Below are 26,955 nucleotides of genomic sequence, written 5' to 3'. Positions count from 1 at the left end.
AGAGTTGTGGGCCCAGATCGGACTGCTGCGTGAATCATAGTAATTGGCTCTTGTCTCAGTGGTGGAGAACAACATCCATTAACAGAGAGGATTTAGAGGGAGGTGGTGTTAGTTTGGCTTTAGCTTAGAGTTTGCAGCTTGAGAGGAAAACGATGAATATTTATGGGGCTGAATCTGTGTGTATATCTGTGAGATACGATTACGCCGTAAAACTAAAATTCATTTGTATTGTGTGTTGATTTCTTGGTTAGTAAATTGTTACTCCATATATTCAATTTTACTGCCTTTAATCTGGTGTTGGCTCTGGGCTCTGTTTTCAGGCTTTAGACACACTGGTCTATGAGACTTTAGCTATTCACTGTTTTCTTCAGACCAGATCAGATAGGCAGCGTAAAGAGTAAGAAAGTATCGGGTGTTGCAAAGCCTCCTACTTGTCTGGTGGAAGAGGCTGAGAACAGAAGGAGAGCTGCAGGAGATGGACGGCTGTCTGTTTTCCATATTCTGGCTTTTTTTGTTTTGTTTTTTGTTTTTTTAATTAACTGTCAGAATTAAGTCTGTAAAAAATCATCATCTACAAATAATAAGATGAAATAATATATGCATAAACAAGAAAACAATCAAATGAGCTTCTAAATCATTAATGATGTGATGTTTTGATTGCAGGACATCATCCGTAAACCAAATGTGAGAAACATGTAAAGGTTTCTTTTGACAACACTGATTCATCCACATCAGTATCCAGCCTGTAATGAGTCACTCAGGACGCCATTCATCTCCACAAGGCGACATGATTGCAACATTCATTTATCCATCGAGGCAGAATTACACCATTTACTCATTCAACTGGACATTATTAGACTGTTCATTCATCTAATATGGAGCCATTACTGCTGAAAGACCTGTTTCAACCCAGGGAACATTAAACCTGCTTCTCAATGATTAGGCTCCACTCTGCCACTCATGTTGTTATACTCAGAGTCGATAGGATTGATGAATAGCTGTCGTGTGAAACACTTATTAGATGTTAGCGTTTTCAATTTTAAGGACTGTTTGCTTCTCCAAGTGTTGTCTGAAGGTATTAAAAGCCCCTCAGCCATACTCGATAAATCAAAATGCACAGCGATCAAGTTGAGAGCAACACAGCATGTCTTTGATCCTGAAAAGATGATCATTTGAAGATACAAGGCAGCTCCTCTCCTGCTGTTTATAACAATTCAGTGGTTTTCACACATGCTAAGAGATGTAGGCTGATCCATCTCCAACTGCACCTGATACTGTGATATCCTCAGCATGGTTTCTGTTGTTTATCTCTGTTATATGAATCACTCAGATGCGTCTTCGACTCCGAAGATGAGCTTAGATACTGTAATCCAATCTCTTTTAAGATTTTGATTGGTTCAGTGAGAGACTGAAGATGAATGTGACAGGCATGTTCTGACATTAAACTTACAACTGATTACACCTCCAAGTTTATTTTGCACTCTGTGGTATCTTAATGAGACAAAGTAAAAAATGTTAAAAAAAAAAAAAGTAAGGTGGTTTGCTTTAGCGAATAGTTACGAAATTTGTGGAGCTCATGTCTGGGCGGCATGATGCACTGTGCAGACTAAATGCACACACATTGTCTTTTTTGTTTGGTATGTTAGTTTGTAATTCAGTGGGGGAAATGATTATTAGTTTATCCCCTGTTGAATTTGTGAGTTTGCTCTCTTACAGAAAAATGAAGAGTCACCAGTATTTATGGTAGTTTAATTTTAACCGAGAGAGACAGAATATCAACCAAAAATCCAGCAAAAAGTTATACATTGACTTGCATAAATAAGTATTTGATCTCCTGCAACCGAGCCTGAATTCTGACTCCTACAGATGAACGTCTAAATGATTCAGAAAAACCTTGTAAGAAAGTGATGTGCTCTGATGAAACCAAAATTGAGCCCTTTGGCATCAACTCAACCCGCTGTATTTGGAGGAAGAGAAATGCTGAGTATGACCTAAAGAATTCTATTCTTACATGCAAGCACACCAGAAAACAGAAAGCATAATGTTTCCAAGTGTACACAGCATTGAGGGGACAACTTACAGCGCCATGCATCGTAAAATCTTCCCTCAGCCAGATCACTTAAGATGGGTCTTCAAGTTGCCAAGCAGCAGCCAAGAAACCCAAAGGATTTAGAGTTTCTGAGAGACTGGTCAAAATCCATTCTGATGTCCAATTATCAGAAGTTAAATCAGAAAAATAATCAGTAGTTAATGTGAGATTTGCTCAGGGCAAATTTAAACCTTAGGAAACCAGAAAAACTCCCAAGAGGCTGAAAAGAAGATCATAACATTGGTGTCAGTCCCAAAAAGTTGATTCTGTTCATCTGGACGTAACGTTTTTAGTGGGAGAAGCATTTCATCACCTGTCAGTGTGTTTAGAAAAGCTGATGATACTCCAGGTTCTTCAGTTGGTCAAGAATTAGACCTGTTTGCATTACCAAAACTGTGGGTTTTCCTCATGTGTTACAAAGATGATTACGACAGCTACACAATATTAGATTATTTTGAGGAAACACATGTAAATGCAAAGGAATACAAACATTAATTTTAAGTTAATATTCATTTCATCTCAGATCAACAACGTATATACCAACAAAAGTACAGTGACCTGAGAGTAATCATTCATTTGCTACATGATTTAGAAATACGATTTAAAGATACGTGATAGGTCATGATGCACACCTCTTAATAATTTCCTTCATTTCCATTTTGTCTGTAGTGCAGAAGATTTTGAAAGCACAAACATACAGCCTCTTCCGAATCTTTTTGACTATCTTGAACAACAAAGACTGGACTTTTCACAAGATTTTGTCTGAAGTTCTAACCTTGCATGTTTTTTCTGCTCTTTTTTATTGGTGACAGAGGTGTGTGACAGCCCACTGGTCTCCAGCCTGCCTCCATCATCCTTCAGGAGCTCTTCACAGCTGTCCACCAGCCATGCGCCAGGCTTTGCCAAACTCAACAGAAGAGACGGTGAGGTTTTACTGTTGTTTTGGGGAGTGGGTCATTCACAGATAACTGTGTTTAATGAGTAGGACTTTGGCTCTGGATTTGAATGCAGAGTTCAAAGTGCTGGAGGTTCAAAATAATTGTGTTTCATGGCCTAATTCTTTGATTTCACATGCTTTGTCAAAACATTTCCTTATGTATAGATAAATGGTAAATGAACCATGATGTTTTTCTTTGCTGTCTTGAAGATATGATGGGGTCAGATTAGAGAGTTTTCAGGAAAATCTGTTAAATCTTCAGTCTTCTATGCAGTCAGGACATGGAGAGAGCATGAAAAATGATGAAAGGGCTCATTTACATTTTGAGAAAAGCTAATCGAGTCTACTAATAAATTAAATACACTGTTGAGGTTGTTTTTTTCAACATCTACATGACTGTTTAAATCACCCACTATAGTTAATATACCTGAACTGAGAAAGGCAGGATCGGCTGTGGAGTGCAAGGCAGTGCAGGAGGCCATGGAGAAGCTCAAGATGTTTGATTTCTTTGTAAAGTTGGAGATGCAGGTTTCCTTTGGGACCCTGGCTCAGTTGAATTTCCTGGAATACTCTGTGATGATGAGTGGAGGCTTCTCCAAAGTCCTGTTCATCCAGGATGCTGAATTTGTTGGCCGCTGGATTTCCTGGAAGCGTTGGATAGAAGTAACACACTGCTCTTTCGTACTGTTGTCAAGGTTACATTTGTTTTACAGATTACAAAACCATTTCAACAACAACCAAACAGTTAAAACAGCAAAGAGCAGGTAAACAGATTCACAAGATAACACGTACATGCTGGCAGGTACTGAAAGCTGACATCTCTCAGATTCTGAAACTGCAGGTTTCGTCACTCTCTGACCAAAATTCACTGAACCAGCAGCAAATGAGGATCAAAACTACGCTTCACGTTTGATAAACATTGTCATTAATTCGCTCTTAGTTTGGCTATTCTGCTTCCAACATGATAAAATCGCACTTCCTGCACAGCTCTCTCTCTGTACTTCAAGAACAGTTTCCCATCAAAAATCCCTATTCTGCATTAATTGCTTGCTTATTACGCACCAGTCAAATATTTGTACAGTGTTGTTGGGTGCTGTTTTTTTTTTTGTTGTTGTTGTTGTTTTTTTATTTAAAAATGACCTCCAACAAGAAAGCCAATATCCTGGCTAGGAAAATCTCCTTCATATTTTTCAGTGTTTTATCCTTAGTTACACTGACACAAAGGCATCTGCTGTGATGCTTGCACCTCTGATGAAGTCTAATATTTCTGAGTCAAAGTTAAATTAAATTTAATCGAATCAGGACCTTGTGAATCAGTTGTAGAAATGATACCCAGCCCTACTGATAACCTACTGATAATCTCACTACAGATGAATACCGGCCAGTTTTTTTTAATCCTTATTATTTATTTTATTCAAGCATGTTTAAATATAGTGTGTACAACAATATTTTTATATACACACAGTAGTAGAAACTTGTTTGAGAGACAGAGTTAAATGTGCTTTAAAAACATAACATTTCATAAATGTAAATGCAATGACGCAAGTTATCTTGTGGATCTGTTTGTTGGTATGATGCTTCTTGAGTGGGGAATGGCATTTTAAAACGGAGGCGTTGCTCTGCAGCAGTGGAGATCAGCTGAGGAAATACTTTTGTGAAGCTCTGGCCTCAAAGCACAAAACACCAAACAGGATTTCTTTTTCCTTACTTGATTTACTCACACAAACAAACAGCTCACTGGTGACTAGTTTAGAGGTAGACAGAGGATCAGAATAATTTATAAGACAAGACAAAACAGAAGAATACGCACCAGTTGCTTTGCCTTTATTCTCTATTGATGCCATTTGTATTGGATGCTGATACTAGAAGGATAGCTGTGTGGTGTTTGTTTGTCCAGCATGAAAACCCAGCAGGGAATCTTGTGTTGGATGCTGATGTGAAGCTTTGACAAAATGAAGATTCTGGTTTGTTGTGGAGCGTTCTGCAGGGAGCAGGCTTCAGTGTTTTATCCTGACATCAAAGCTCTAAATCAGCTGGGAGGGTGAGATGGGTTTAATCTGGATCTGAATGATTTCCACCACCTGGGAAACAAAGAATCCAAGCATGGAAATATTGTGCTACAGCCGAGGCTGTTGCCAATTTGTTCTCCTATCTTACAAGTCAACAACTTTGCTCTGAAATGTTGCTTAACTTCAGGTTAATGACAAATCAAGTTCTCTTTTCATTGTATTGCATAAATGATGATTTGAAAAGTGTAGAGATTTTGGCATGTCACAGAGCAAAGGTGATAAGAAGTTAAAATGAGGGAACAAATGCAGACACTGGAGATAGTGTTAATAAAATTTACTGGAGAGCAAAGTGAAAAACTTAACGGGATTAAAATCAAATCCAAATGGTAACACAATTCAAAAGAAGAAACATAAAGGCAACCAAGGATGGGTGAACAGGTTGACAGCAAGGCTGAGAGAGAGAGAGGGAGGGAGACAAGATGATGTAGGGCTGACTGAGAAATAAAGGAAGGATACAAGCAATTAGGATATCACAGGTGTGAGTGGATAAAGGCATGAAGAGTCAAGAATTACTTTCTAAATAAAATTCCTAATAAAAACTAGTACGGTTAGAACTGTTGCCTCACAGCAAGAAGGTCCTAAGTTTGACACCACCACCACTCCTTTCTGTGTTCTGAGTTTGCATGTTCTCCCCGTGTTTGCGTGGGTTCTGTCCGGGTCCCCTCAGTCCAAAGACATCCACTCAGTAACTGTCGGTTCTAAACTGGCCATAGGTGTGAATGTGAACGGTCTATCTCTCTGTATTAGCCCTGTGTCAGATTGGCGAAATGTCCAGGGTATACACTACAGTGTTAAAGGTCACAGATAGAAAAAGTAAAATAGAACTAGAAACAGTGACTCTCAAGATGAAAGACAATCTAGAATGAAAAAAAAAGATCTACCACCTTATATTTTTTATTTTCCTCAGTGTGATTTATTTTTGGCACACTGTCACACTGCTATGACTTACTGGCATCCTTAAATAGAGCATAATTTTGGTTAATGAATTGCCTGTGCTTTTCCTGTTATTGGCATGCCAAAATGTCTGTTCTGAAAAAGGCCTTTTATTCCCACTATGTTATTCTTATTGGTGGTAGTGGAAGTGATGTCACTGACTTTTGACTGATTTGTGAATAAAGACTGCAGGAGGGAAATAGCAATCAAAGGACCTTTTTTTTTTCCAGTTTTTGTGGCTGGAGCTGTTTGTGAGTTTATTCTGGGATGAAACCAGGGTGTGATTTGACCGGGTCTACATGTCCCTGCTTCTTCTAAATGATTTTTCAAAGCCCAGTGGGGATAAAAATGTATCCCACTCTGATTTTAACATTCTGAAACATTCTACAGTACAAAGAAATTGAATTTCACTTTTAGAACTTGTGATCCTGTGACTGCAAACAGGACACTGTTGGGGGGATGATCTGTTTCCTATTCCATTCAACTTTTGATTATGCCACCATTATACCACTGCTGTTTCATGTGAAAACGACCACTAACTAAATAAAAAAAAACTTAAATAATTTTGTATATCAGATTTTACAAGAGACTCACAAAAAAAAATCCAAAACAAAAAATAAAAACTTGAATGACTACTGAGAACCAACCACATATTAGATTATATAGACTAGATCAGCTTCCCTACCGCCTCTTATTTCAACTTGTTAAACTGCACTGCACTTTAACAGCAGTCAGGGTGCTGTTTGCAACATCCTGCTTTTGAAGAAGTGTTAAGGACATGGTTTGTTGGCTATGCAAGTGATGTAGCAGCAGCTGTAATGAGCCAATAGAGAGAAGCACCCACATTTCTGTGTGGGGAAAAAAATCAACCATAATCCCACTGTCATTCACTGCAGCATTTATAGTTAGAACCTGTGGCCCATGATGCTGTAAAACACATTAGAGTTGATATGATTTGTGCCTTAATGTAACCAAGTAGTTTTTTGTTGCACAAACCCAACCAAATAAGAACTCTACATAGTTCATGTCCTGTTTCATTCAATGTGGCGCCTTCTCCAGGGTCACAGCCTTGTTAATTATGCCAATAACACCACGTCATCAATTTTAATCTATAATAGACATCTATTTAATATTTACACTAACTCTTTAATGTTTAAAACTTCACTTTTGAATTCAAAGCTAAAGTACTTTCAGGACATGAGTGTGTTCTACTTGTTCAGTGCCAAAATTTAGAATTTAGCAGAGGAAAAGCCACTCTACATACTAATAATTTATCAGTATTGCTCCCCCAAGTGGCCAGATTCTTAATGAATTAAAAATTATAATTAATGACAAATTCAGTGCCATGAACGTCAGGTCATACACGATACTCGTGGATCATAACTGTAAAAAATAATCAGTAAAAATCATGTCAAGCTGCAAAAACGTAGACATTAGGAGTAGGAGTGTAATGAATGGCCACTGTGCTGCTGATGGCATCATAAATCAGGTTCAGCTGTCATTCCACTACTGCATTTTTCAAATCGAGTTGTAGTGGCAGATCAGGAGAGCTGTGTGTGTCACATTTCCTTCCCAGCTGTATTAACGGTGCAAAGCCCACATGATCCTGGCTGTTTGCTGAGGAAATCGATGAATTAATGAACGCCTCCGTCTCATTTTCAACTCCTACCGCTGCTTCTGCGGCTGCTGATGCTGCTAAAACTCTGCCTGCTGTAGCTGTTCTCAGAGGAGCAGCTTCCCTTTCAGTTCATTTACTCACTAAATGAACAGAGATTATCAAAGCCCTGAAATACCTTCTACATATAAATGTATGTATTATTAAATTTGGGCTTTAACTTCAAAGACTTTGTTATTAGAGATGGCTGTAGCTCAGCAGCTATAGAGCAGGTGCTCTACTGCTTGACTACATCATTGATTTGCTTGGCTTGCTTGACTACAGCAGTGACAACAGTGGTTGCTAATGCTTAACTTTAAAACCTAGCCATAAATAGTAAAACAGCTTGGAGACATTGTTGCTGGTGGTGATAGTCTTGAGCATATATCCAAAATGTACTGTGTAGAGTTTAAAATTATTTGTGGCCAGTGGCTTATGAAACTATTTCAGTGCACTGTTACATTTTTCTGTTTCTTCAGAGAATACAGGTCTAATGTATAACTTTTGACCTATAGATATTTCAGTAAAATAAAATAATTTGGTAGGTACTTATACACAAACTTTCCATTTTCAAACAATGTCAGGCTTTTGTGTTCAAACGGTCAGAAAAATATGATATATCAAATACATGGGAACACATAGGTACATTTAAAATTTCTGTCTCTGCTCATTAAAAAAAAACAACTGAAAAAATAGCTGATATAAATTTAAATGACGTCCCCTTTGTCTCTTGGCTTCTTGCACATGCTCGCTCTCTGCGCAGGTTTGAGTTCATGATGAAATCAATGTGCAAATGCAGGGCGAGCATATGCGTTACTGGATTCAGCCAGCCATTTTTGCCACTTTGTGGGACTCAGTTGAGACGTGAAGTGCGCTTGGCAGACTTACTGAACAAATAAAAACCTCGTCTGAAATGACGATGTTATTTGATGTTATTGTTTGCCACATAGTTTTATCACACAAAAAGCTCAGCTAAGCAGTGATAAATGTGTTTATATGTTGTGTAAAGCCTTCAGAGTGATATACATATCTTTTTTTTTATATATACATGGCAGATTCTTTTGTAAGGTGGCACACTCAATATTTTTTGCAGTCACTGTAGTTTTACATCTGGGCACAGAAAAGCCTGAAAAGCTCTGGCAAGAGGCTCGTTGAAGATGAATGTCTGTCTTACCAAAACCTGCAGGATGAATCACTCACTATTCTGGGCTCCCCACCTCTCTGTTTAGATCTTCCTTCATTTTGATTTCCTGTTCTTACAGTTTATCGCTCATTTCTCACACAAGCCTCTTTTTTATCCTTGTAGAATTTTTTCCTCCCCTTTCCCATCCATCTGCTTTCCGTGTTTTAAATGAGCTTCTTAGAAGTTGTCTCCTTTTCTTTGCAGTCTGTTTTCTGTTGCAGTCATTAGTTTCACTCTGTCTGCAGCCACATTTTCATCAGTAAAAACTAATTTCGTCAGCCACATCTTCTTGCCAAATGTTAATAGCAGTGTTCGTGTTCTTTTCTCGGGCAGCGCTGACAATTATCAGTAAAGCTGCTGCAATTATGCTGGAATAGACGTTAAGACTTATTGCGCCACTGTAATCACTTTCTCAGTGAATTTGATTTAAAATGCGAATTTAACTTTAATTGGAAACCTGTTGTGTTTACGAATTGCCAACTAATCAAGTACTGATTTACGCCTGTCTCTGTGTGTGAGTGTGTGTGTGTGTTCATTGTTCAAAGTTCCAGTATTGCACTTGAAGCTTGAGGGGAAATAGGCTGGAGTTACCCTGCAGGAGATATCCAATGTTTCCCAGCCTGCTGCTGCTACATCGAGCCCATTAGGCCTTCTGTTCGTCTGACATGTCATCAGGCTGCTGAAATTACCATCCAGGCTTGCTATTCTCATGTAAATGATTAACCTTCATTCCAGGCCTGTCTTTCCCATTCAGCTCCCTGTCTGTCTGTAGTCCTGTCTGTTCACTGTGCTGCCTGTCTCTTAAGGTAACAGCTCGCCTCTTCCTCTGCCTGTCTCTCCTTTCAACTTTTGACTTTTCATTTTGCTCATGTCTGTCTCTGTATGTTCCTGCCTGGCTTCTGTACCTGTCAGGTGGAATTTCGGTGCATTATTAATGATTCAGTGGTCCTTTCTTTGCTTATCCATCTATCTGCTTCTTATAGCCGTGCTTCTGTCCACAGCGGCTTCATGTCAGGCTTGGTCTCCCTTCAGCAGTAAAGCAGAAGGGCAACTGTGCAGCCTGAGCAGCTTTTCTCCTCACCTATTACATACACTCCTTAATGCTCTAGTAACGAGACAAATTGAGTTGGTTTCAGATGTCAGTCCTTACAGGTTAACTGGATCAGTTTGGTATCAGGGATTAAGTGAGAGAGCAAACGTGTCTCACATTAGTTTGTATTAAGTCTTTGTGGAGAAGAATTTTCCAGAAAAAAACAAAGTACGACTTGTACTAAATATGATTATTCAGGGACTTTCTGGGGAAAATTAGGATAAAGTTTTCTAGAAACCAATTTTCAATTTAATTTGCAGCCAATTAGGGAGAATAAAGATAATGGTCAGTTAGTTCAGTTGCTTTTAATGAACCCCAATTAACTGGTAGCATAACCCAGAAAGTTTTTAGTCCGTATACATTACCCTAACAGAAAGCACAAAAGACGAGTTAATTCACCAAGCATTTAATTGGAATTGCCTGTGCAGTATAATACAATCCCTTAAAACATCTGTGCCATAAATTCTACCTATAAATGGAGCCTGTATATTTGGCTTTTTTGACATTGTCCAAAAGCTGATAATTCAATAATCGAGTTTGCAGTGGGTGGTGGTTTAGATTGAACTCTTTGTATTTCTTTTCACTGTTATAATGCACTCTATTCAATAGGAGTCTCTCACCGTCTGAAATAGGCGGCAAAAATATTCAGCTGGTGTTGTCCGTAACATATAAATGACTTATGACAGCTGCACAATTTAATCAGCTGCCTTTCATGCAAGTCTTTCATCCTGTGGATGAGTGGAAACTGGCGATGGATGACAATATATCTCTCACTTAGGTTCCAATGTAGGCTTGGGTAACATTCATTGTCTTCTTCCTAAGCCAGTGTTGTTGTCACAACACTATCTAGCTGTAATTGTCATTTTTGGCACAGCATCAGAAATCTTTGTCCAGAAGAGTGAACCCTCAACCTCTGAGGCCTCAGGTGGAGAAAGGGTGGAGTGCCCATTGGGAATGAGTTACAGCCCCATGTGGAGAATCTTACATGTCTTGGGGTATTGTTTATGAGGTGCGAAGCAAGGAGAGGGTTATTAACAAATGGACTATTTTAGCACCTGCACTAATGTTGATAAGCTGAAGCTGTTGATTTACCAGTTGATCTGCATTCCTATCCTAACTTATGGTGACAACCTGTGGGTAGTGACTAAAGGACGCTTGTGGTGGAAATTATTAGGAGAGCTTAGTCATTTATGAAGAGGTCAAAATAGAGCGACTACTCTTCCATGTCTGTCACGATCCTGGGTCTTTTGAGTTTTAGTTTGATATTTATGGTTTGTTTAGGTTCATTAAGTTATTCAAGTTCATTTGTTGTTATATTCCCCTTGTGTTTTCAACCCTTGTGTTAAGTCTCCCTTATCCCTCATGTGTTTCATGTCTGTTTCTTCTGTTGTCAAGCTCATGTAGTCATGTCTGTTTCATTGTTTCCTATTTTATTTTGAAAGAGGTCCTGTGCTTCTGTGTTTTGTTTTACTCTTCCCCTGTGGCGTCGTTATGTCTACTGTGCCTTTCTGTCCCATGTTTCAGGTCCCTATGTTCTGTCTTCCCAGTCGGTTAAGTTCACATGTGTTGAGTTCAGTCAGTGTGTTTCCTGTTTTACTTTCACAGTCTGTCCTATGTTAATGTTTCTAGTTTTGCTTCCCTTGTCTCGTCCTGTGTAATTGCTCCCAGCTGTGCTCTCCTCCTGTGGCTCATTCCCCCTCGTTATCCCTGTGTATTTAAGCCCCGTGTTTCTCTTTGTCAGTGTTGCGTCCTCCCTCATAGCTGTGTGATTCTCCCTGTGTTTTCACGTATGATTTATTTGTAGTTTTCCCAGCTTAGTTTTGTTCTTTGTTTCCTTTCCTCACCTGCAATAAAGCAGTGTTTTGAGTTCACTTTTGTCTCGGTGAGTTTTGCGTTTGGGTCCTTCTCTTGCCTGCACACAGCCGTACTGTGACAATGTCAAAAGGAGCGGTTTCGGTATCCGACCAGGATGCCTATTGGACCTCATCTAGATGAGGAGTTTTGAGTATAGGCACCCAGGACAGTCTGGAAACACCTCAGTGTACACCTTGAAGACCAAAGCATGTGGCAATTAAGCAGTACAGCCATAGACACATCACTTAATAGCTGTACCTTTTGTCTATTAAAACATAATCAAATAATAAAAAAGTAAAGATTTTCAGTTTGAATGGGTAGTAAACCTAAACTTAACCAAAAAGTTACAAAAGAACAATGTAAGCAAAAACTAAAAATCCCATATGACTGAGTCTCTTGTCTTCTGATTTAAGGTCTACAATTATAGCATCCTCTGACCATCAACTTGTGGCAGAGCTGTTTTGCGGGGAAGTGCAAAGTGCAAGTTCTCTGGTGTCCATCTGATTAAATGAGTATTCCTAACAAGTACTTGTGAAGTGTATAAATGTGCAAAACAGAAAAATGTAAAATTCAAACTGTGTTGATTTTGTAGGACAGCAACTGTTGTACTACAGCTGGTATTACACTTTAGGTCAAACTGTATCTTTGTATCATTGTTTCTTTAGGTGTTGGAACTGATTTATAATTCATGACTACATGAATTCATAGATACAAGTGAAGAACATTTCAGTGCTTTGAATCTCTGTTGGTTTGAATCAAGTTGAAAATAAGTACATATTTAAAAAACATATCCTGGTGTTGTTATGCTAGTTTTACAATGGTTTGTATTCTGTTTGTACAGTTTATAGTGCTCCATCTGTTATGGAGACAGGGTTGTTTTATCTGATAGGACATAGTAAATCTTTGCAGCGTCTCTTTGTCTCAGTTTTGCCTCTGATCTCTTTCTCTTTGCCTTATCAACATGAGTAAAGGTCAGGGGTGTCTGCCGCTTACAGTTCTGCTGTCACCGGACATGTCTGAGTCAAGAGCTTATTAGCTTTGGGCTTTAGCTCTTTTAAGATCAGCTTCCAGCAGCCACAATACTAGTTCTTTTAGATTTCTGCTGGGCCTGGTGCCACACACATTTGGTTCTTTTTGATTGTTGAGTAAATAATAAAACATTTCAGTTTTCCCTGTTTCTGAGAAAAACACTCAAAACAAAGATATGCACAGGTATATTCAACCAAAAGAACATATTAAAACTCAAAATGATGAATGGTGGCACTAATGTTTACAACTGCCTCGAGTCTACAGTTGTACACTTGTAGGTTTCCCCCCTTGATTATTTATTTATTAATTTTATTATATTTAGTATATTTTTAATTTACTTTTGAAAATGGCATGGGCTTGAATCACATGTGACATGTCTTGTGGAGATCTGGAAGTATGGTGAGTCTATAAAGCACATTTATTTAGAAATGACACTGCTCAGTGTCCTGGAAAAGCTTAGCAATGCTTGCGTGCTGGAAGAAAGGCTTCAGTTGACTGATGAATGCAAATTCTGTCTCGGTTCTGGGAAAATTCTTGACAGTTCAGTCGATCTGTTGGGCCATGAAAGTCTGCACACCCAAGCTAACTGTCCGTTGTAGACTGTCAAGATGGCTTATGACCATCTTGTTGCTGGTACTATGGGAATTTGGGCAGCCCAGACTGTAAATCCCAACTCACTGACTCTGCCTAGCAGTTTGATGGAAACAGCTTGTACACGGAACAGTTTAGCTCAGTACAGTAATGTGACAATTTGGAGTACCAAATGCATAATTACACATATTTATCATCAGTCAGTAGAATCAAACTTTTTAATCGCACAGTCATGCAATGATGCATTTTTTTTATCTTAAAAATAAAGAAGTTGTCTGTCTCTTGAGCTCAAGTAATGCAAAGTAATGTGCCCCCAAATGCAGAAGGTCAGAGTTCAGAATACAAATAAAGCCATATATCAAGGATGATTAAATTCTAAGGGAAACAAAAAAAAGTACACAAAGATTACAAGTCCAGGGAATACACTACATGAACAAACAAGAAACAAATGGGCAGACTACACAATGCAACACAACAAAGAATAGATGCAAACTGAAGGCTTAAATACAAAATAGGTAATCAGGAAAATGGGACGCAGAAGGATAATTAGACACCACTGAAACTAATCTAGGATGACAAAAAAACCAGGAACAAGACAGAAATAACAGCTACCATGTACCAGTAAACAGGAAGCAACTTAACAGGACACCATCTGACACAGAGATGCAAATTTAACAAGATACAGGGAAACCCAAGGAATTAAATATAAACTATAAATCTGACCATAAACAGAAATTCAATCACAAAAACTAAACTGAGAATGTAATCATGAGGAAACTAGCCAGGGAATACCTGCTACATTAAAAAAAACACACAAAAAACCCCCAAAACAACTCAAAAAGAAGTCAAAACAGCAAAAAAAACCCCAAAAAACAAGAGTCCAAATATTAATATGAAAACTCAAAATTCAGCAAAAAAACTCAGTGTCCATGACACAGAAAAGCTTTCTGGTGTTTAGAGTTACACATGGCATCCAACTGTGATTACTACCTCTACACCATCAAATAATCCAGCACCGTCCCCTGGGGAGTGTTTGCAGCTTTGCTTTAAAATACTGGCAGAACAGACAACACCTTGGTAACACGAGGACAACCGGCATTTACTCTCTTTGCTCTTTTAATGCTCATTAAAGCTCATTCACCCCAAAGTTTTATCTGTGCAGTATTTCCTCCCAAATTTTCTTTATTGTATTAGTGGTTGTGTACATTTAAAGTGTCTTGTCATGTGGGACACCTGTTTACCTGCTCATATTGTGTGGATCCTTTTCTGCTTGGGTGCAAAAATTAAGTCCACATAATCAAATAATTAGATTTAAAGTGAGATGCTGTTTATAGTAACTATGATTAGTGATAGAATAATTCCATAGGAAATAAATGTACATCATGGCAAAGACCTCTGAAGTGATGAAAATTGCGTGTGTGTGTGTGCTCAGTGGGGCTCTGGTCAGCACTCCCCACTTTCAGAATTGACCATCTGGTGTTTGAGCTCTGAGGCGTCTCTTTGACCTGACACAGCACTTTTGCACACTCACACACAACCACACAAACACAGATTCTGGCTTCTTCTTTCTCTTCTAACTGTTGTCGCTGCATCAGAAAACACAGATACATTTAATTACAATAAGCTGGTGTATTGCCAATCAATAGCTTACACCACCACTTACAGTAACAGTGTTTTGGAATGAGACACACTGCTGCTATCAAAATGAACAACAAAACTAAATATATATAATATAATGTTTGAATAAAATAACTTTTCCAAAGCTCAACTTTTCGTTTGGTTTGCTTTTCCTTTTTCAACCTATTGATCTAGAAAACATGTAATCGATATGCTACCACACCGCTCTTTATTGGTGATGTGTAATACGGAAAAGGAACCTGCACAGCTGCTGTAAAACTAATCAATGCTTGGCACCACAACCCTTTATTGATGATATTTTATATAGCAACGGATGCAGTCTTGCAGGCAAACTTAAAAACTAATCAATAGATCACACCACAGCTTCTTAGCACTGCAATATTTGGGGACAGGATACAAATGGTCTAGCAACTCATCAGTGCATAGAGCTGCATCCTCTTATTGATGACTCTTTTTCTGAGAAATGATAATAGAGACTTCACAGCAATGTGTGGTTGTTTGTAAGGAGCAAAATATCGTAGCAGTGAGGTTAAAAAAGACGCAAGACATTTTGAGGCTTGGATTGTACCCCCTATTGCGTGTGCAGCTGTCGAGAAGGCATTTAAAGACAGTGCTACACAAAGAGTAGTGCAATGGATGATAAGCCTGTTGGATTTGATTGATTTGATTCAGACAAAATATCTCACCAACTGCTGCATGGGTTACCACTGGATTCTGTTCAGACATGCACATGCCCCTCAAGATGAACTGCATTAACTTTAGTGATAATGTCACTGTTACGGCCCTAGCAGGGCCTCCTCTTGAAATTGCCCTTGTGTGGGTGTGGTGTTCGCTCTCCGCCTCCTCCTCTCTTGCCCCTCCCACCCCTCGGTCTCTATGTACATATTATGTACTGAACACCTCTGTCTGGTTTCCTTTTCATTCCGTTCTGGACCCATTTTTTACCGGTCCCCACACTCACACCCCTAGACCTCCTTCGTGGGGACGTAACAGTCACAAAATTTTGTAATAATAATGATAATAATTACTGGTAATAGTACCATAATTAGACAGATTATTGATACCCAATTTAATACCTAAACAAAATAAATATCACAATATTTAAAGATAAACACCTTCATTAGGAAATCATGGAATAGTTTTTTTTTTTTTTTTTTTAATGCTATCATTATATTTTGTTTACATGCATAACGACTTATAGAAATTCAAGGATGGTTGTTGAGTAGCCGGCTAATGTTATTATTAGGTAATCAGCTTAAATTATTTAAGTAGATTTGGATGCCGGCATTTTAGCTGGTTCACTATGTTATTTGCATAATGCTTTTTGTGAATTGTTTATTGCCCAAATCTTAATGCCTTTCTTATTAAGTCAGGGTGGAACAATGAGAGCAGCTGCATGTGTAAAGGTATGAGAAGTATTAATTAGTGTTACATTCATATTTGCAAATGTTAATATAAGCTTCTAACATAGCTCCTGCAGGTTTGTGTTCATTAAAACGTTTCTTTGTTTGTTTTTTTAATTTTTGGTTTAGTTTGAAGCAGCAAGTTTTTCAGTTCAAGACGACACAATCACAATTTCCTCCTACGGGTGACAATAAAGTAACCTAACCGTAATTATGTTTAATGGGGTTTTATAACATAACATTCTATATCTATTCAGATTTAATATCCGGTATATGCATATCTGTGTGTATAACATGAAAGTACCACATTGCACTCCATCTGTTATCGTATAATATTAGAAATGGGGAGTCGTGATTTATGGTGTACTTGCATGTGTGTGCACGGTTAGAAAGTAAGTGTGAAGGTAAGAATATCTGCAAAACAACTCAACCAAGGACAAACGAGAGACACAAATGAAAAACTTTAAAGTCTGAAAGTGAAAGTTTGTAACTCTGAAAATCTAAAATTGTTTAGGCTTTGTTTTTACTCTTCTTTTGATTTATGAAGACAAAAGAGACTTGTGATGAAATTCCAACATGTATTGAGTTTAAAATGGCTATTAGGAAACATTCTCTGTAATAAAAGAGCAGCAGTCTGAGGTCCTTGGCCCATTTAAATGAAGTTTTCTGCACTGAGAATAACAAGTTATCTGTTTGAGTAAAATAAGTTAAGAAAAACTTAGAAACAGTGTGTTCGCCGTTTGGACAGAAATTAGTTTTAAACTGCTGACAGTATTTTTACAATGCATTTGTGTGTCTGGAACAACTAAACACGACTTAAAGGTCAAGCTATTCTTTAATCTGTCATGTTCTCACACACTGACACACAATCACAGATGTATATACACACACACACACACACACACACACACACACACACACACACACACACACACACACACACACACACACACACACACACACACACACACACACACACACACACACACAGACGACAGTTTATTACTTTCTACACCTCAAAGGTTGAAATGTAATAAATTTCTTTCAATCTTTTGTTTTTATCATTTTTGTGTCTCTGCAGGAGCTGGAGGTTGGTCACCTCTTGTTTCAGACCGATATCAGTGGCTCGAGGTTGACTTGGGTGAGCGCACCAAGATCACAGCTGTCGCCACACAGGGCCGTTATGGCAGCTCTGATTGGCTAACGTCTTACCTGCTGATGTTCAGTGACACGGGGCACAACTGGAGGCAGTACAGACAGGAGGACAGTATTGGGGTGAGTCTACAGAGCAATAATAGTCCCAAACAACAAACTGAAGACTATAGAAATGTTTTATAATGATTTTTAAAATTTAAACAGGTATAACAAAAGCTTATATGACAAAAATACCTTTAAAACTACACAAGTAGTAATGTACAAGCGTTATTACGCTGAAAAAATAATCATATTGATTGCAGCTAATTTTCCTGGACCGCTACAGTCATATTTACAGATGATTTGGTGTTTCGTAGAGCTGATTTGCATGAATCAGTCAGTCCTACAGAGATAATCACAGTCATCAGAAGCCCTTTGACTCTTCATTAATAATGGATGAACCAATGAAAGGGCTCTGCTGACTATGCGGACCTGTTGCCAAAACACTTAAGCTGCTGTTGACGGACACAAGTGAGACAAGGAGACCGAGGCTGTGCAATTTAATCTAAAGGCCTTCTGAATGCTAAACTGAAGAAAACTACAACTTTGTTTTAAATTCAATTCAAGGATGTCTTTACATATGCACATATTCAGTCTCACCTGTCCTTTCACTTAATGTACAGCATGGACAAGAGGGTGACTTTAAAAACTTCAAAGGATGTTATAATAGTTTTAATAATTTTTTTAATAACTTAACAACTATGAATTGTTTTCTGTATTCAATTTCTGAATAGAAATTACATTTTTATGATACTTGCACACATTGAGCGTCTCTTCCCTGACTGCTTTGAACATCAAATAAAATGCTGCAGTCTTTGGGATAAATAAATTCAAGCTATAGGAATGGTAATGCTACATAAATCAGACATTGTATGTTAGTTTAAATCTAGACTGTCAACGAGTCAGTTGCTTCTTTAGGACTGAAGAAGCAGTGAGGCATTCCCTCATAGCACATCGCTTCGATGTTTTCCCTTTGCAAGTGCCTTGTCAGACTTTCACTTGGCCCACTATGAAAATATGGGTCAGTATCAGAGGGATACTCAGTAGTTTTCGTTTTTTGTGATCTGTAAAAACACAGGAAAAACTCCTGTAAGAACAGTGAGCCCATTGTAAATATGTCTCCAGTGGCTTTAATGTCGAATCCAGTCGTCTAGTAAACATGCAAAACATGGTATACTGCCCCACTGTGAGCATAACCATTTATCCAGGGTGAAGCCGCATTTGTTACAGTGCTGCAGAGAGAAGCTTTCGAGTCGCGCCGTGGCAATTTCCTCCTGTGAAAAGAATCCAGTTAATCTCGGCGCTGAGGATCTTCTGTGAGAGAGAGCAGAGGACAGCTCTTCACAGCTTAAAAACATGTTGATCTGATGCTCTACATAAACTCTGCACAATCCCAGCCACATTTCAAAGTGTTTCTAAACTTTTGTGAATTAGTCAGCCAGGCTTAGAGAGCTTGTCAGAGGAAAAAGTTGATGACAAAGCTGCCGGATCAACCGCACCACTTTTTGGTGCTGCTTTTTTTGGCAGGGTTGTATTTTTCTTCCCATGAGAAAGGGAAACTAAGGAGAAGATAATAAAATTGTATCATTGTTCCCGGAGGCACATGGGGTAAGCAGGGCAAGTAACTCTACAAAGTAAGACAGTGGGTACTCAAAAAGAGAGACAAGGAAAAAAAGCAGAAGAAAACCCAGAAGACAAAGAGAAGAAATTAGACTCGGACCGAAATGAGAACTAAACAGCCCATTATCATTCCCAACGCGTATCATTGCCACACCCCTAGGCGTCTCATAGTAACGCAAAAGGTACCCTTCCTCGTCTGTTTGAAACGTTCTGGGTGACTCCAATATAAACCCGCTCGCGGCGGTACGAGATGCTTAGAGCACAGGATCCAGCTGTCCATTCCAACACAAACACATCAAAGTATTACTGATAATTCAACAATAAAATGGCTTCGTGTTGTGGCCATCACATAGTGTTTTCCAAACTGATTCAGGATCTGAAAGTGAACAGATTTAACGTACATAAAGCTTTGTTAGGTTTATTATTTTCATTTCACAGGTAAAACACATTTATAGATTCATTCCAACCCGCTCTCATCCCAACAGGTAAAATACAGACGACTTGTCACAGTCGTCTGTATTTTACCTGCTTGTCTTGGCTCTTTTGTATAAATAAAATTATATGAATTAAGAGTTTTCAGCTGTCTTGAGTAAATGATAGGATGCCCATTCATATAAATTAATAATAATAAAAATAATAATAATAATAATAATAACATAAAATTGTACACCTAACAGATATTTACAGTTGCCTAAGATCCCTGTCCATGTCAAGTGAAGTCAACAATGCAAGACAGAAAACTGAGTGTTTGTGTTCAAGGACTCTTCCAGGGCTTTCTCTTCTCTGACTGTCAAAGTAAATGAGATGCTGCTCTAGCCACAAAGTCTGGGCTGTGCTGGGCTGAATGCTCTTCTGGTTCATCAGCTGAGATGAAAAACTGTGTTCAGCTGCTTGGTCTAAAAATAAGGCTTCCTCATAACCCAAGCATACACAGCTCCTATGGTCCACTGTACAGTACTGTCAGTTCACATATGCCGCTAATTTTAATATACTATAATACGTATCACTGTGTGTGTTTGTGTGTGCAGCACTGCAGCCAATTTGTTCCTTTTAGCGGAAACAACAGGTGAAGCTTTTATTTTAAAAACATGAGCAGTATCCAGGCACAAACATACAGTTATATACATTATTAAAGTTACACATCATTCTTCTTTTCACCATATAAGCAGATCCAACTCTCCTAAGTTAATGAGTTAATTATGTGTATAAGCTTTTTTTTTTTAGCAGTGCGAGAGCCAGTTAACCTGCATGTCAACTTCACAGGATGCATGTAATTATGATAGATTGCCAGATGGAGTGGCTGTAAAAATAAATAAATAAATAAAATAAACCAAAGCAAGCCATTTGTCACCCAGCCCGGAGTAAGAAGGAAACAATTTTCTGCTCACATTTTTAAAGGCAGGCTGTTTATTGTTAATCCAAAGCAACATCAGAGCAAAATACCATTAACTTTTTTTCTATTCGTTCATTTCCTCAGTTTTGTGTGAAAAATCCAATCATCATTTGAGTGATTGAAATGAAATTTTGTACAGACAGTTGTGGTTATGGAAGTGATGAACTATCATGGAAATTTTGATGAGACAAGTGTCATCATTGCACAAAGAAGATGCAAGGTCTCAGACTCAGATGTAAGTTCCAGAAATATTTTTTGGGTCTTGGTACTAAAAAACACAAAACAGCTACAGTTTTTACAGCTTATATTTTCACTGCAGTTGTAAGGATCTCTTCGACACTATGCATTTTTGTACTTAAATCAGATACCCGATGCTTAATGGGGTGTGTCTTTTAGTTACATACAGCCCAGCTTTATAACCTTTATACTCTGTGAAATGCTCTGAAATTAACGGGAGACATGTTACAGGGAAGAGACCCTGGATTTAAATTCGCCCTAAATTCCACCAAATTTTATCTTGCCTGAGCTGTCAGGTGGACTGGAGGTTAGGATTCATACTGTGTGGCTGATTTGTGTCTTGATTTCTAACTATACCTATTAAAACTTAAGGCCAAAAACATATCTTAAAGAAATACTTAGTGTGAATCTTAGTTTGTTCAGTGCATCTGTTGCACCTAGAAGTTTTGTCATTATGATGGATATTATGTCATTTGTCACTGTAAGCATGTTAGCATGCTGATGTTAGCCTTTTGCTCATGGTCATAATTGTGTCAGCAGAGGAGACTGTAGACTTAGTCTTGTTAAAATGATTGATATTCACTGTATTTGCACACCTGTATTATTATATGCTAATGCTCTTTGGTGATGATGGATGCAGATATACCCAGAGATGCACTGCAAATGTTGCATAACAGATTTAAAACAGTAAAAGTAGTCACCTAGTGGTCTATATAACAAAGTAAAAGTGGGAGCTGACTCGCAATCGCACAAAGCAATTCAAAATCCAAACCATTGTAAGAGTGTTTACACAGCAGACTGATACACAGGAAGAGAGAAGAGAGTCCCTGTGGCCAACCAAGCAGCAAAGAAGCAGTCTAGAATTCCAAAAACTAACTTTCATTAGAGCACGGAAAAGCAAAGCCAAAACTATGCAATAAAAGACGTAACTCAGAGTTAGGAGTTGAGTTATATGCATATGTATAAATATATATATGTATATATATATGTGCAGAAAGTTAATAGTTAATGCTACAAAAATCTGCCGTGAAAATGAACAAAAGGGATGAGCAAAACTGAAGGGGATGTAAGCAGAAACCACAGAGACCAATCAATCTATATGCTGAAAAGTAAATTACAGCTTTTTCATGTAAGGATAGTGCAGCACACGATCTTTTGTCTGTGATTTTAGTCTTTTCCAGGTAACAGTAACGCAGACAGTGTGGTCCACTACAAGCTGCAGCAGCCAGCGATTGCCCGCTTTATCCGTCTCATTCCTCTGGACTGGAATCCAAACGGTCGGATTGGACTCCGGCTGGAGACCTATGGATGTCCTTACAGTGCGTCTCATCTTCTTTACTAGACAAATGAAAATCTTTACAGATTTGTACAGAGATCAAATCATATTCAGATCAAATAACTTTATTCATTCTTTTTAATACTTTCTTTCTTAATAGTATTGAAGAATTGAATCTTTCTAAGACGACGTAACAAAACTACACAGGTCCAAAGTGAAAAGAGAAAGTTTACAAAACAGAAATATAAAACTGATGTAATTAGAATTGTAAGAATAGGGATCATTTATAAAACACTAGCAGAGCCACTTAGCATTATTAGATTATTGATATATTCTAAGCTATTTATTCACTGTGTGTAAAAATCTATCCAAGGGCTATAAATTTATCACAGTTATTAAAAGAAACTTAAGTAAAAGTAACAAAGATAAATTAGTGGAATGACTGAAAAGGCTGAAGAGAAGGATTTCAAAAGAAATGAAATGCAAAGTTTTTTCTAGCCTCTAATTAAAAATAAATATTGTGGCATTTTTAATAATGTATCTTGAATAAAAAAAATTCTGTGTTTACAGAAGAAAATATATATTTGGCTTCGAGAAAGTTTTTTTCACCATTACTTTAAGTATGTGTTGTTCTGCATCCTCTGAATACTTCAACTTTTCTTGTCTCCCAAGTTTCACACTTCATTATGTCGCGTCGTGTTTTTGGTTTTTATTGTTTTTACAACCAAGATGTTAGCACATCAATTATCACCCTTCTTGATACTGTAACATTTTGTTGTGTGTGTGTGTGTTTTTTAATACACCATGACGCCTAAAGCCTGCCAGCTATTGTTTCCCTCGCTCACGTTTTTAATTTTCACCTCTGTAATCAACCTCGACAACCATCCGTTTCACGCTTTCCTCACGTAAGCCAGAAAACATACTGTAATAACAATTTAGTTGGCTTTACTTTTTCGTTTTGCAGATTTCACAGATTAACTGAATTAATTAAAGTGAAAGCAAGCCCACATCACAAAACTTAGTTTTCAGCCATGCGTGTAACTTTTGCAGCTTCACTTTTCAAAACACAGATTTTTATGTAATTTTTTCCCCTCTGAATAAACATCAAGTATCTCAGCATCTATCCGCTGTTTGCATTGAAAATAAAAATTACCACATGTCACTTCTGCTTTCACAGCTTAACTACTTTAGTCATGTTGACAGTTAAATGAGAGGAGTATACAAACCTTTTGGGGAAAAGGCTGTTTTATACATCTGTTTTTGAAAAAATACAAGGTGGCAAATTTTCTTGTAAGTTATCTTGTTACAAAGTAGTTGCATTCAGCCTTTTTTACATGTCAGCAAGCAGAGATACACTTGCATTTTTGTGTTACCCTCGTAAGACTGTGTAATGCATACATTTAAAACACATCATTTCTTGTTGGCTAGTAAAATGTGAGGGCTATATCCCTTAACAGTGAAAGAACAATCACAGTTTGAGCTAGTCAATCAGGTGCATGATTATAGTTGAGATTATGTCGCGATTTGATTGCTCCCTTCCTTTACAGCACAGCGTAACATAATGACTCCTGAACATAAAGTCCTGAGTTCTCTACTGATGTTTTCTTTCATTTTCAGCCTCTGATGTGGTTAGCTTTGATGGTGGCAGCAGCGGTCTGTTGTACTGGTTGACTTCTGGGCTTAAGCGGACATCCAGAGATGTTGTCACTCTGAAGTTTAAAGCCCTGAGGAATTCTGGGACACTGCTGCAGGCAGAGGGACAGGAAGGACTCAGCCTCGGTCTGGAGTTAGAGAGAGGAAAGCTACTGCTGCTGCTGAGACAAGGTAAACACACGGATCTATTAACTGATATCAAAAACTATTTACATCTGTTAATAATATACTTGGGTATGGCTGAGATTTCAGTATGAATACTATATTCATCAGCTGAAAAGTTGAAAGAAAATAATACTGTAAAGTCTTTAAAATAAGAAGCACATTGAGATGAGTTGTTAACCAGATCTACATAAATATAACTGAATTGGAAGTATCAAAACCAAGAATACCTTTAATTATATGAAAAGTTTATATTGTTATGTCTCACTTTTAAATTTCTTTAAATTTTAAAAATGTTCCAATCTGAGAGCTTATTGTCCTTGTTTTCTCTAAAAAATGATTAAATAAGATAAGAAAGTATTTTTGTATTTTTAAGTCACTTGTTTGTGTTAGTGCAGAACATCTGTTTAAAGGTCAAGGATAATATAAAAACCTCTAAAATTACTAAGATTGGCTTTCAGTGGATCAGATTGATGGCATGTATGCTGGCACCTGATTGGTTTAAATCTTGGCTCCAAATTCTGCTTTTGCATCTCTGTCTAGTTACAGCCATGATGGATGGCTCCCGTTCAGCATAGCATGTGTTAGGGCTGGACTCTGCGAGAGTTGATGCACGGCAGGTGTGTGCGTGTGTGTGTGTGTGTGTGTGTGTGTGTAAATGGGGTTAAACCAGAGTTTGTCTGGCTGCCATGCTGAATCATCACCATATGGCACATCTCTCATCGGGAAGCCCATCTGGTTGCTGAAGTACGTTATCCATCTATCAGTCTTCTGTCTCTTGCTCCATTTCACGAAGCTCTGAACATCTTTCCCTTTTCCATTAGCAGCTAAATACACCTCTGTGTCCATGAGCTTATCCTTAAATATGTCAGTGCTTTTTTTTAACAGACAAAAGAAATAAAGTTGCAGCCAATTAAATTAAAAGCTAACATTAATTTCAAAACCTTGTACTCAAATTTCTTGCATACACAAGTGTAATCCACAGTGATAGGACAACCATTCTCACTCTCACCTATGGGCAATTTAGAATCATCAATTCACCTAACCCTACTAAGTGCATGTCTTTGGACTATGACATAAAAAACAACAAGAGTACTCAGAAAGAAACCATACAAACACAGAGAGACCCCAGCCAGGTGGATTCAAACTTGCTGTGAGGCAAGAGTTTTAACCACTGCACCACCGTGCTGCCCTGGTGGATGTTTGGAGTCCTTTAATCATCTAAGGTGGTAAAGCAGAGGTGTGATGGGCTTTCCTCAGCAGAGTGTTAATGTGGCAGGACCGTGGCAGGTCCTGGGAGAACACCAAGGTATAACGTTATCCAGCCCCTCCACCTGGGCTCCATTTATGCTGAGTGGATGGAAGCGTTTCTCCTGTTTCCTGGTATTTCAGCTCAAGATTGTTTTTCTTACACCAGAAAGGCAGGTGGTTGATCTCATCCCATTAGGCAGACTCATCATTATTTGAGATCAGGCCCACTACCACTGTGTTATCAGCATACTTGGCTGTGATATTGGACTATGAGGTGACTACACTGTCATAGGTGTTATGGCTGTATTCTGAGAAGAGCTGTGGATTCAGGTGAAACGGGTTCCACTGCGTCATGAGTGGGAGTTTCTCCCAGTAAGGAGCGCAGTAAATTGTTATGGGAGTTCAGGTTCAAGTCTGTACGCTGGAATTTAGAGGCAGCACAAAGATCTCTCATCTCTAATCACAGACTCCAAAATGTATCGAACACCTAAGTGGGACTTCATAGACTGTAATCAACCATTAATTGTGAGTAATCGCAGATGTATGTGGGCGTTCATGGTGAAAATAAGATTTTTCATGCCATGTTAAACATGCTCAAACAGCAGCTTGACTGTACCTTCAGAAGCTATATCAGCAACTGTCCTTTTCAAAAAGAAAAAAAAATACTTTTATCATAAAGAGAGACTAGAGCTGAATGAAAATCAAAGCTAAAATGACAGTAAAGTGTTCTAGAAACACTAAGCAGGGTTTCTTGTCTTTATTCTTTCTTTTTTCTGCTTCTGCCAGTTTCCAAATATTTTCTGTTTCCTATTTTGATTACTGTTTATCTCCCCAGATCTCCTCCTTACATTTCCGACATCACAAGAGGCTATCTGCCTCTAAAAACTGTTATCTTTGCGTCTCATATATTCTGTTTTTTCCCTCACAACAATACTGTGTATACAATATATAATGTTTTTGTTTTTTTTGGTTGAGTGCCCTTCATCTTTCTGTCTCATTATTTCTGTCTCTCCCATCATTTTTCTGTTTTTCTTCCTCGTCCTTGCCCAGTTTAGCCCTCCATATGCTTTTTGGGTTACATATTGTGTAATTTGGTTCATCTGCTGTGTGCATTGACCCTGAGCTCACACACGGTCTGCTTTAGTATACTATGACTAACACATCCAGGTCTGACCCCCTCCTGGAGCAGAGGCAGTTTTACTTTATGAGGCAAAACTAAGTAACAGCCGACACAGGAAACATCAACTCTGTTCTGGAAAACAGAAGGGAAATTTGTGTCATAACCAGTGTTGGTCAAGTTACTTGAAAATAGTAATTAGTTAATAATTACTGATTACTTCTCCAAGAAAGTAATCCTGTTACTTTACTGATTACTTATTTTCAAAAGTAATTGTTTACTTTATTACTTAGTTATTTTTTAAAAACATGATACACAGCCTGAATACGTAATAAAGCAATAGATCCTTCACCCCATACTATTTTTTTCTGCATATTTCATGATATAAAAATGAATCAATGAAAAAGTCTGTTTTTAACCTTGCATACAGAACATTTCATCAAAATACTACTATTATTCTAGATATTAGGCCATATTTACTTAAAAAAAATACTAAAGAAACAGATTTCTCCAGATTCTGTCCCACTTGACTCAGATCAGCTTGTTGTTGTGTTTGTGACAGTCCAAACATGTTTGCCAAAT

At 38.0% G+C, this 26,955-nt stretch overlaps 1 protein-coding gene across 1 annotated transcript in view; it reads left to right on the top strand.

The window, feature by feature from the left end:
- Positions 1-26,955, top strand: part of LOC116328112 (contactin-associated protein-like 4) — a 111,537-nt gene that overhangs the window by 31,370 nt on the left and 53,212 nt on the right. Inside the window, exons 2-5 of the mRNA XM_031749815.2 lie at positions 2,902-3,012; positions 17,552-17,745; positions 22,086-22,233; positions 23,808-24,014. Of these exons, the coding sequence (XP_031605675.2) occupies positions 2,902-3,012; positions 17,552-17,745; positions 22,086-22,233; positions 23,808-24,014 (660 nt within the window). The remainder of the gene's footprint in view (positions 1-2,901; positions 3,013-17,551; positions 17,746-22,085; positions 22,234-23,807; positions 24,015-26,955) is intronic.

Source organism: Oreochromis aureus, linkage group 18 (genome assembly GCF_013358895.1).
Source record: "Oreochromis aureus strain Israel breed Guangdong linkage group 18, ZZ_aureus, whole genome shotgun sequence".
Taxonomy (NCBI): domain Eukaryota; kingdom Metazoa; phylum Chordata; class Actinopteri; order Cichliformes; family Cichlidae; genus Oreochromis; species Oreochromis aureus.
This window is presented reverse-complemented; position numbering and strand designations above follow the sequence as displayed.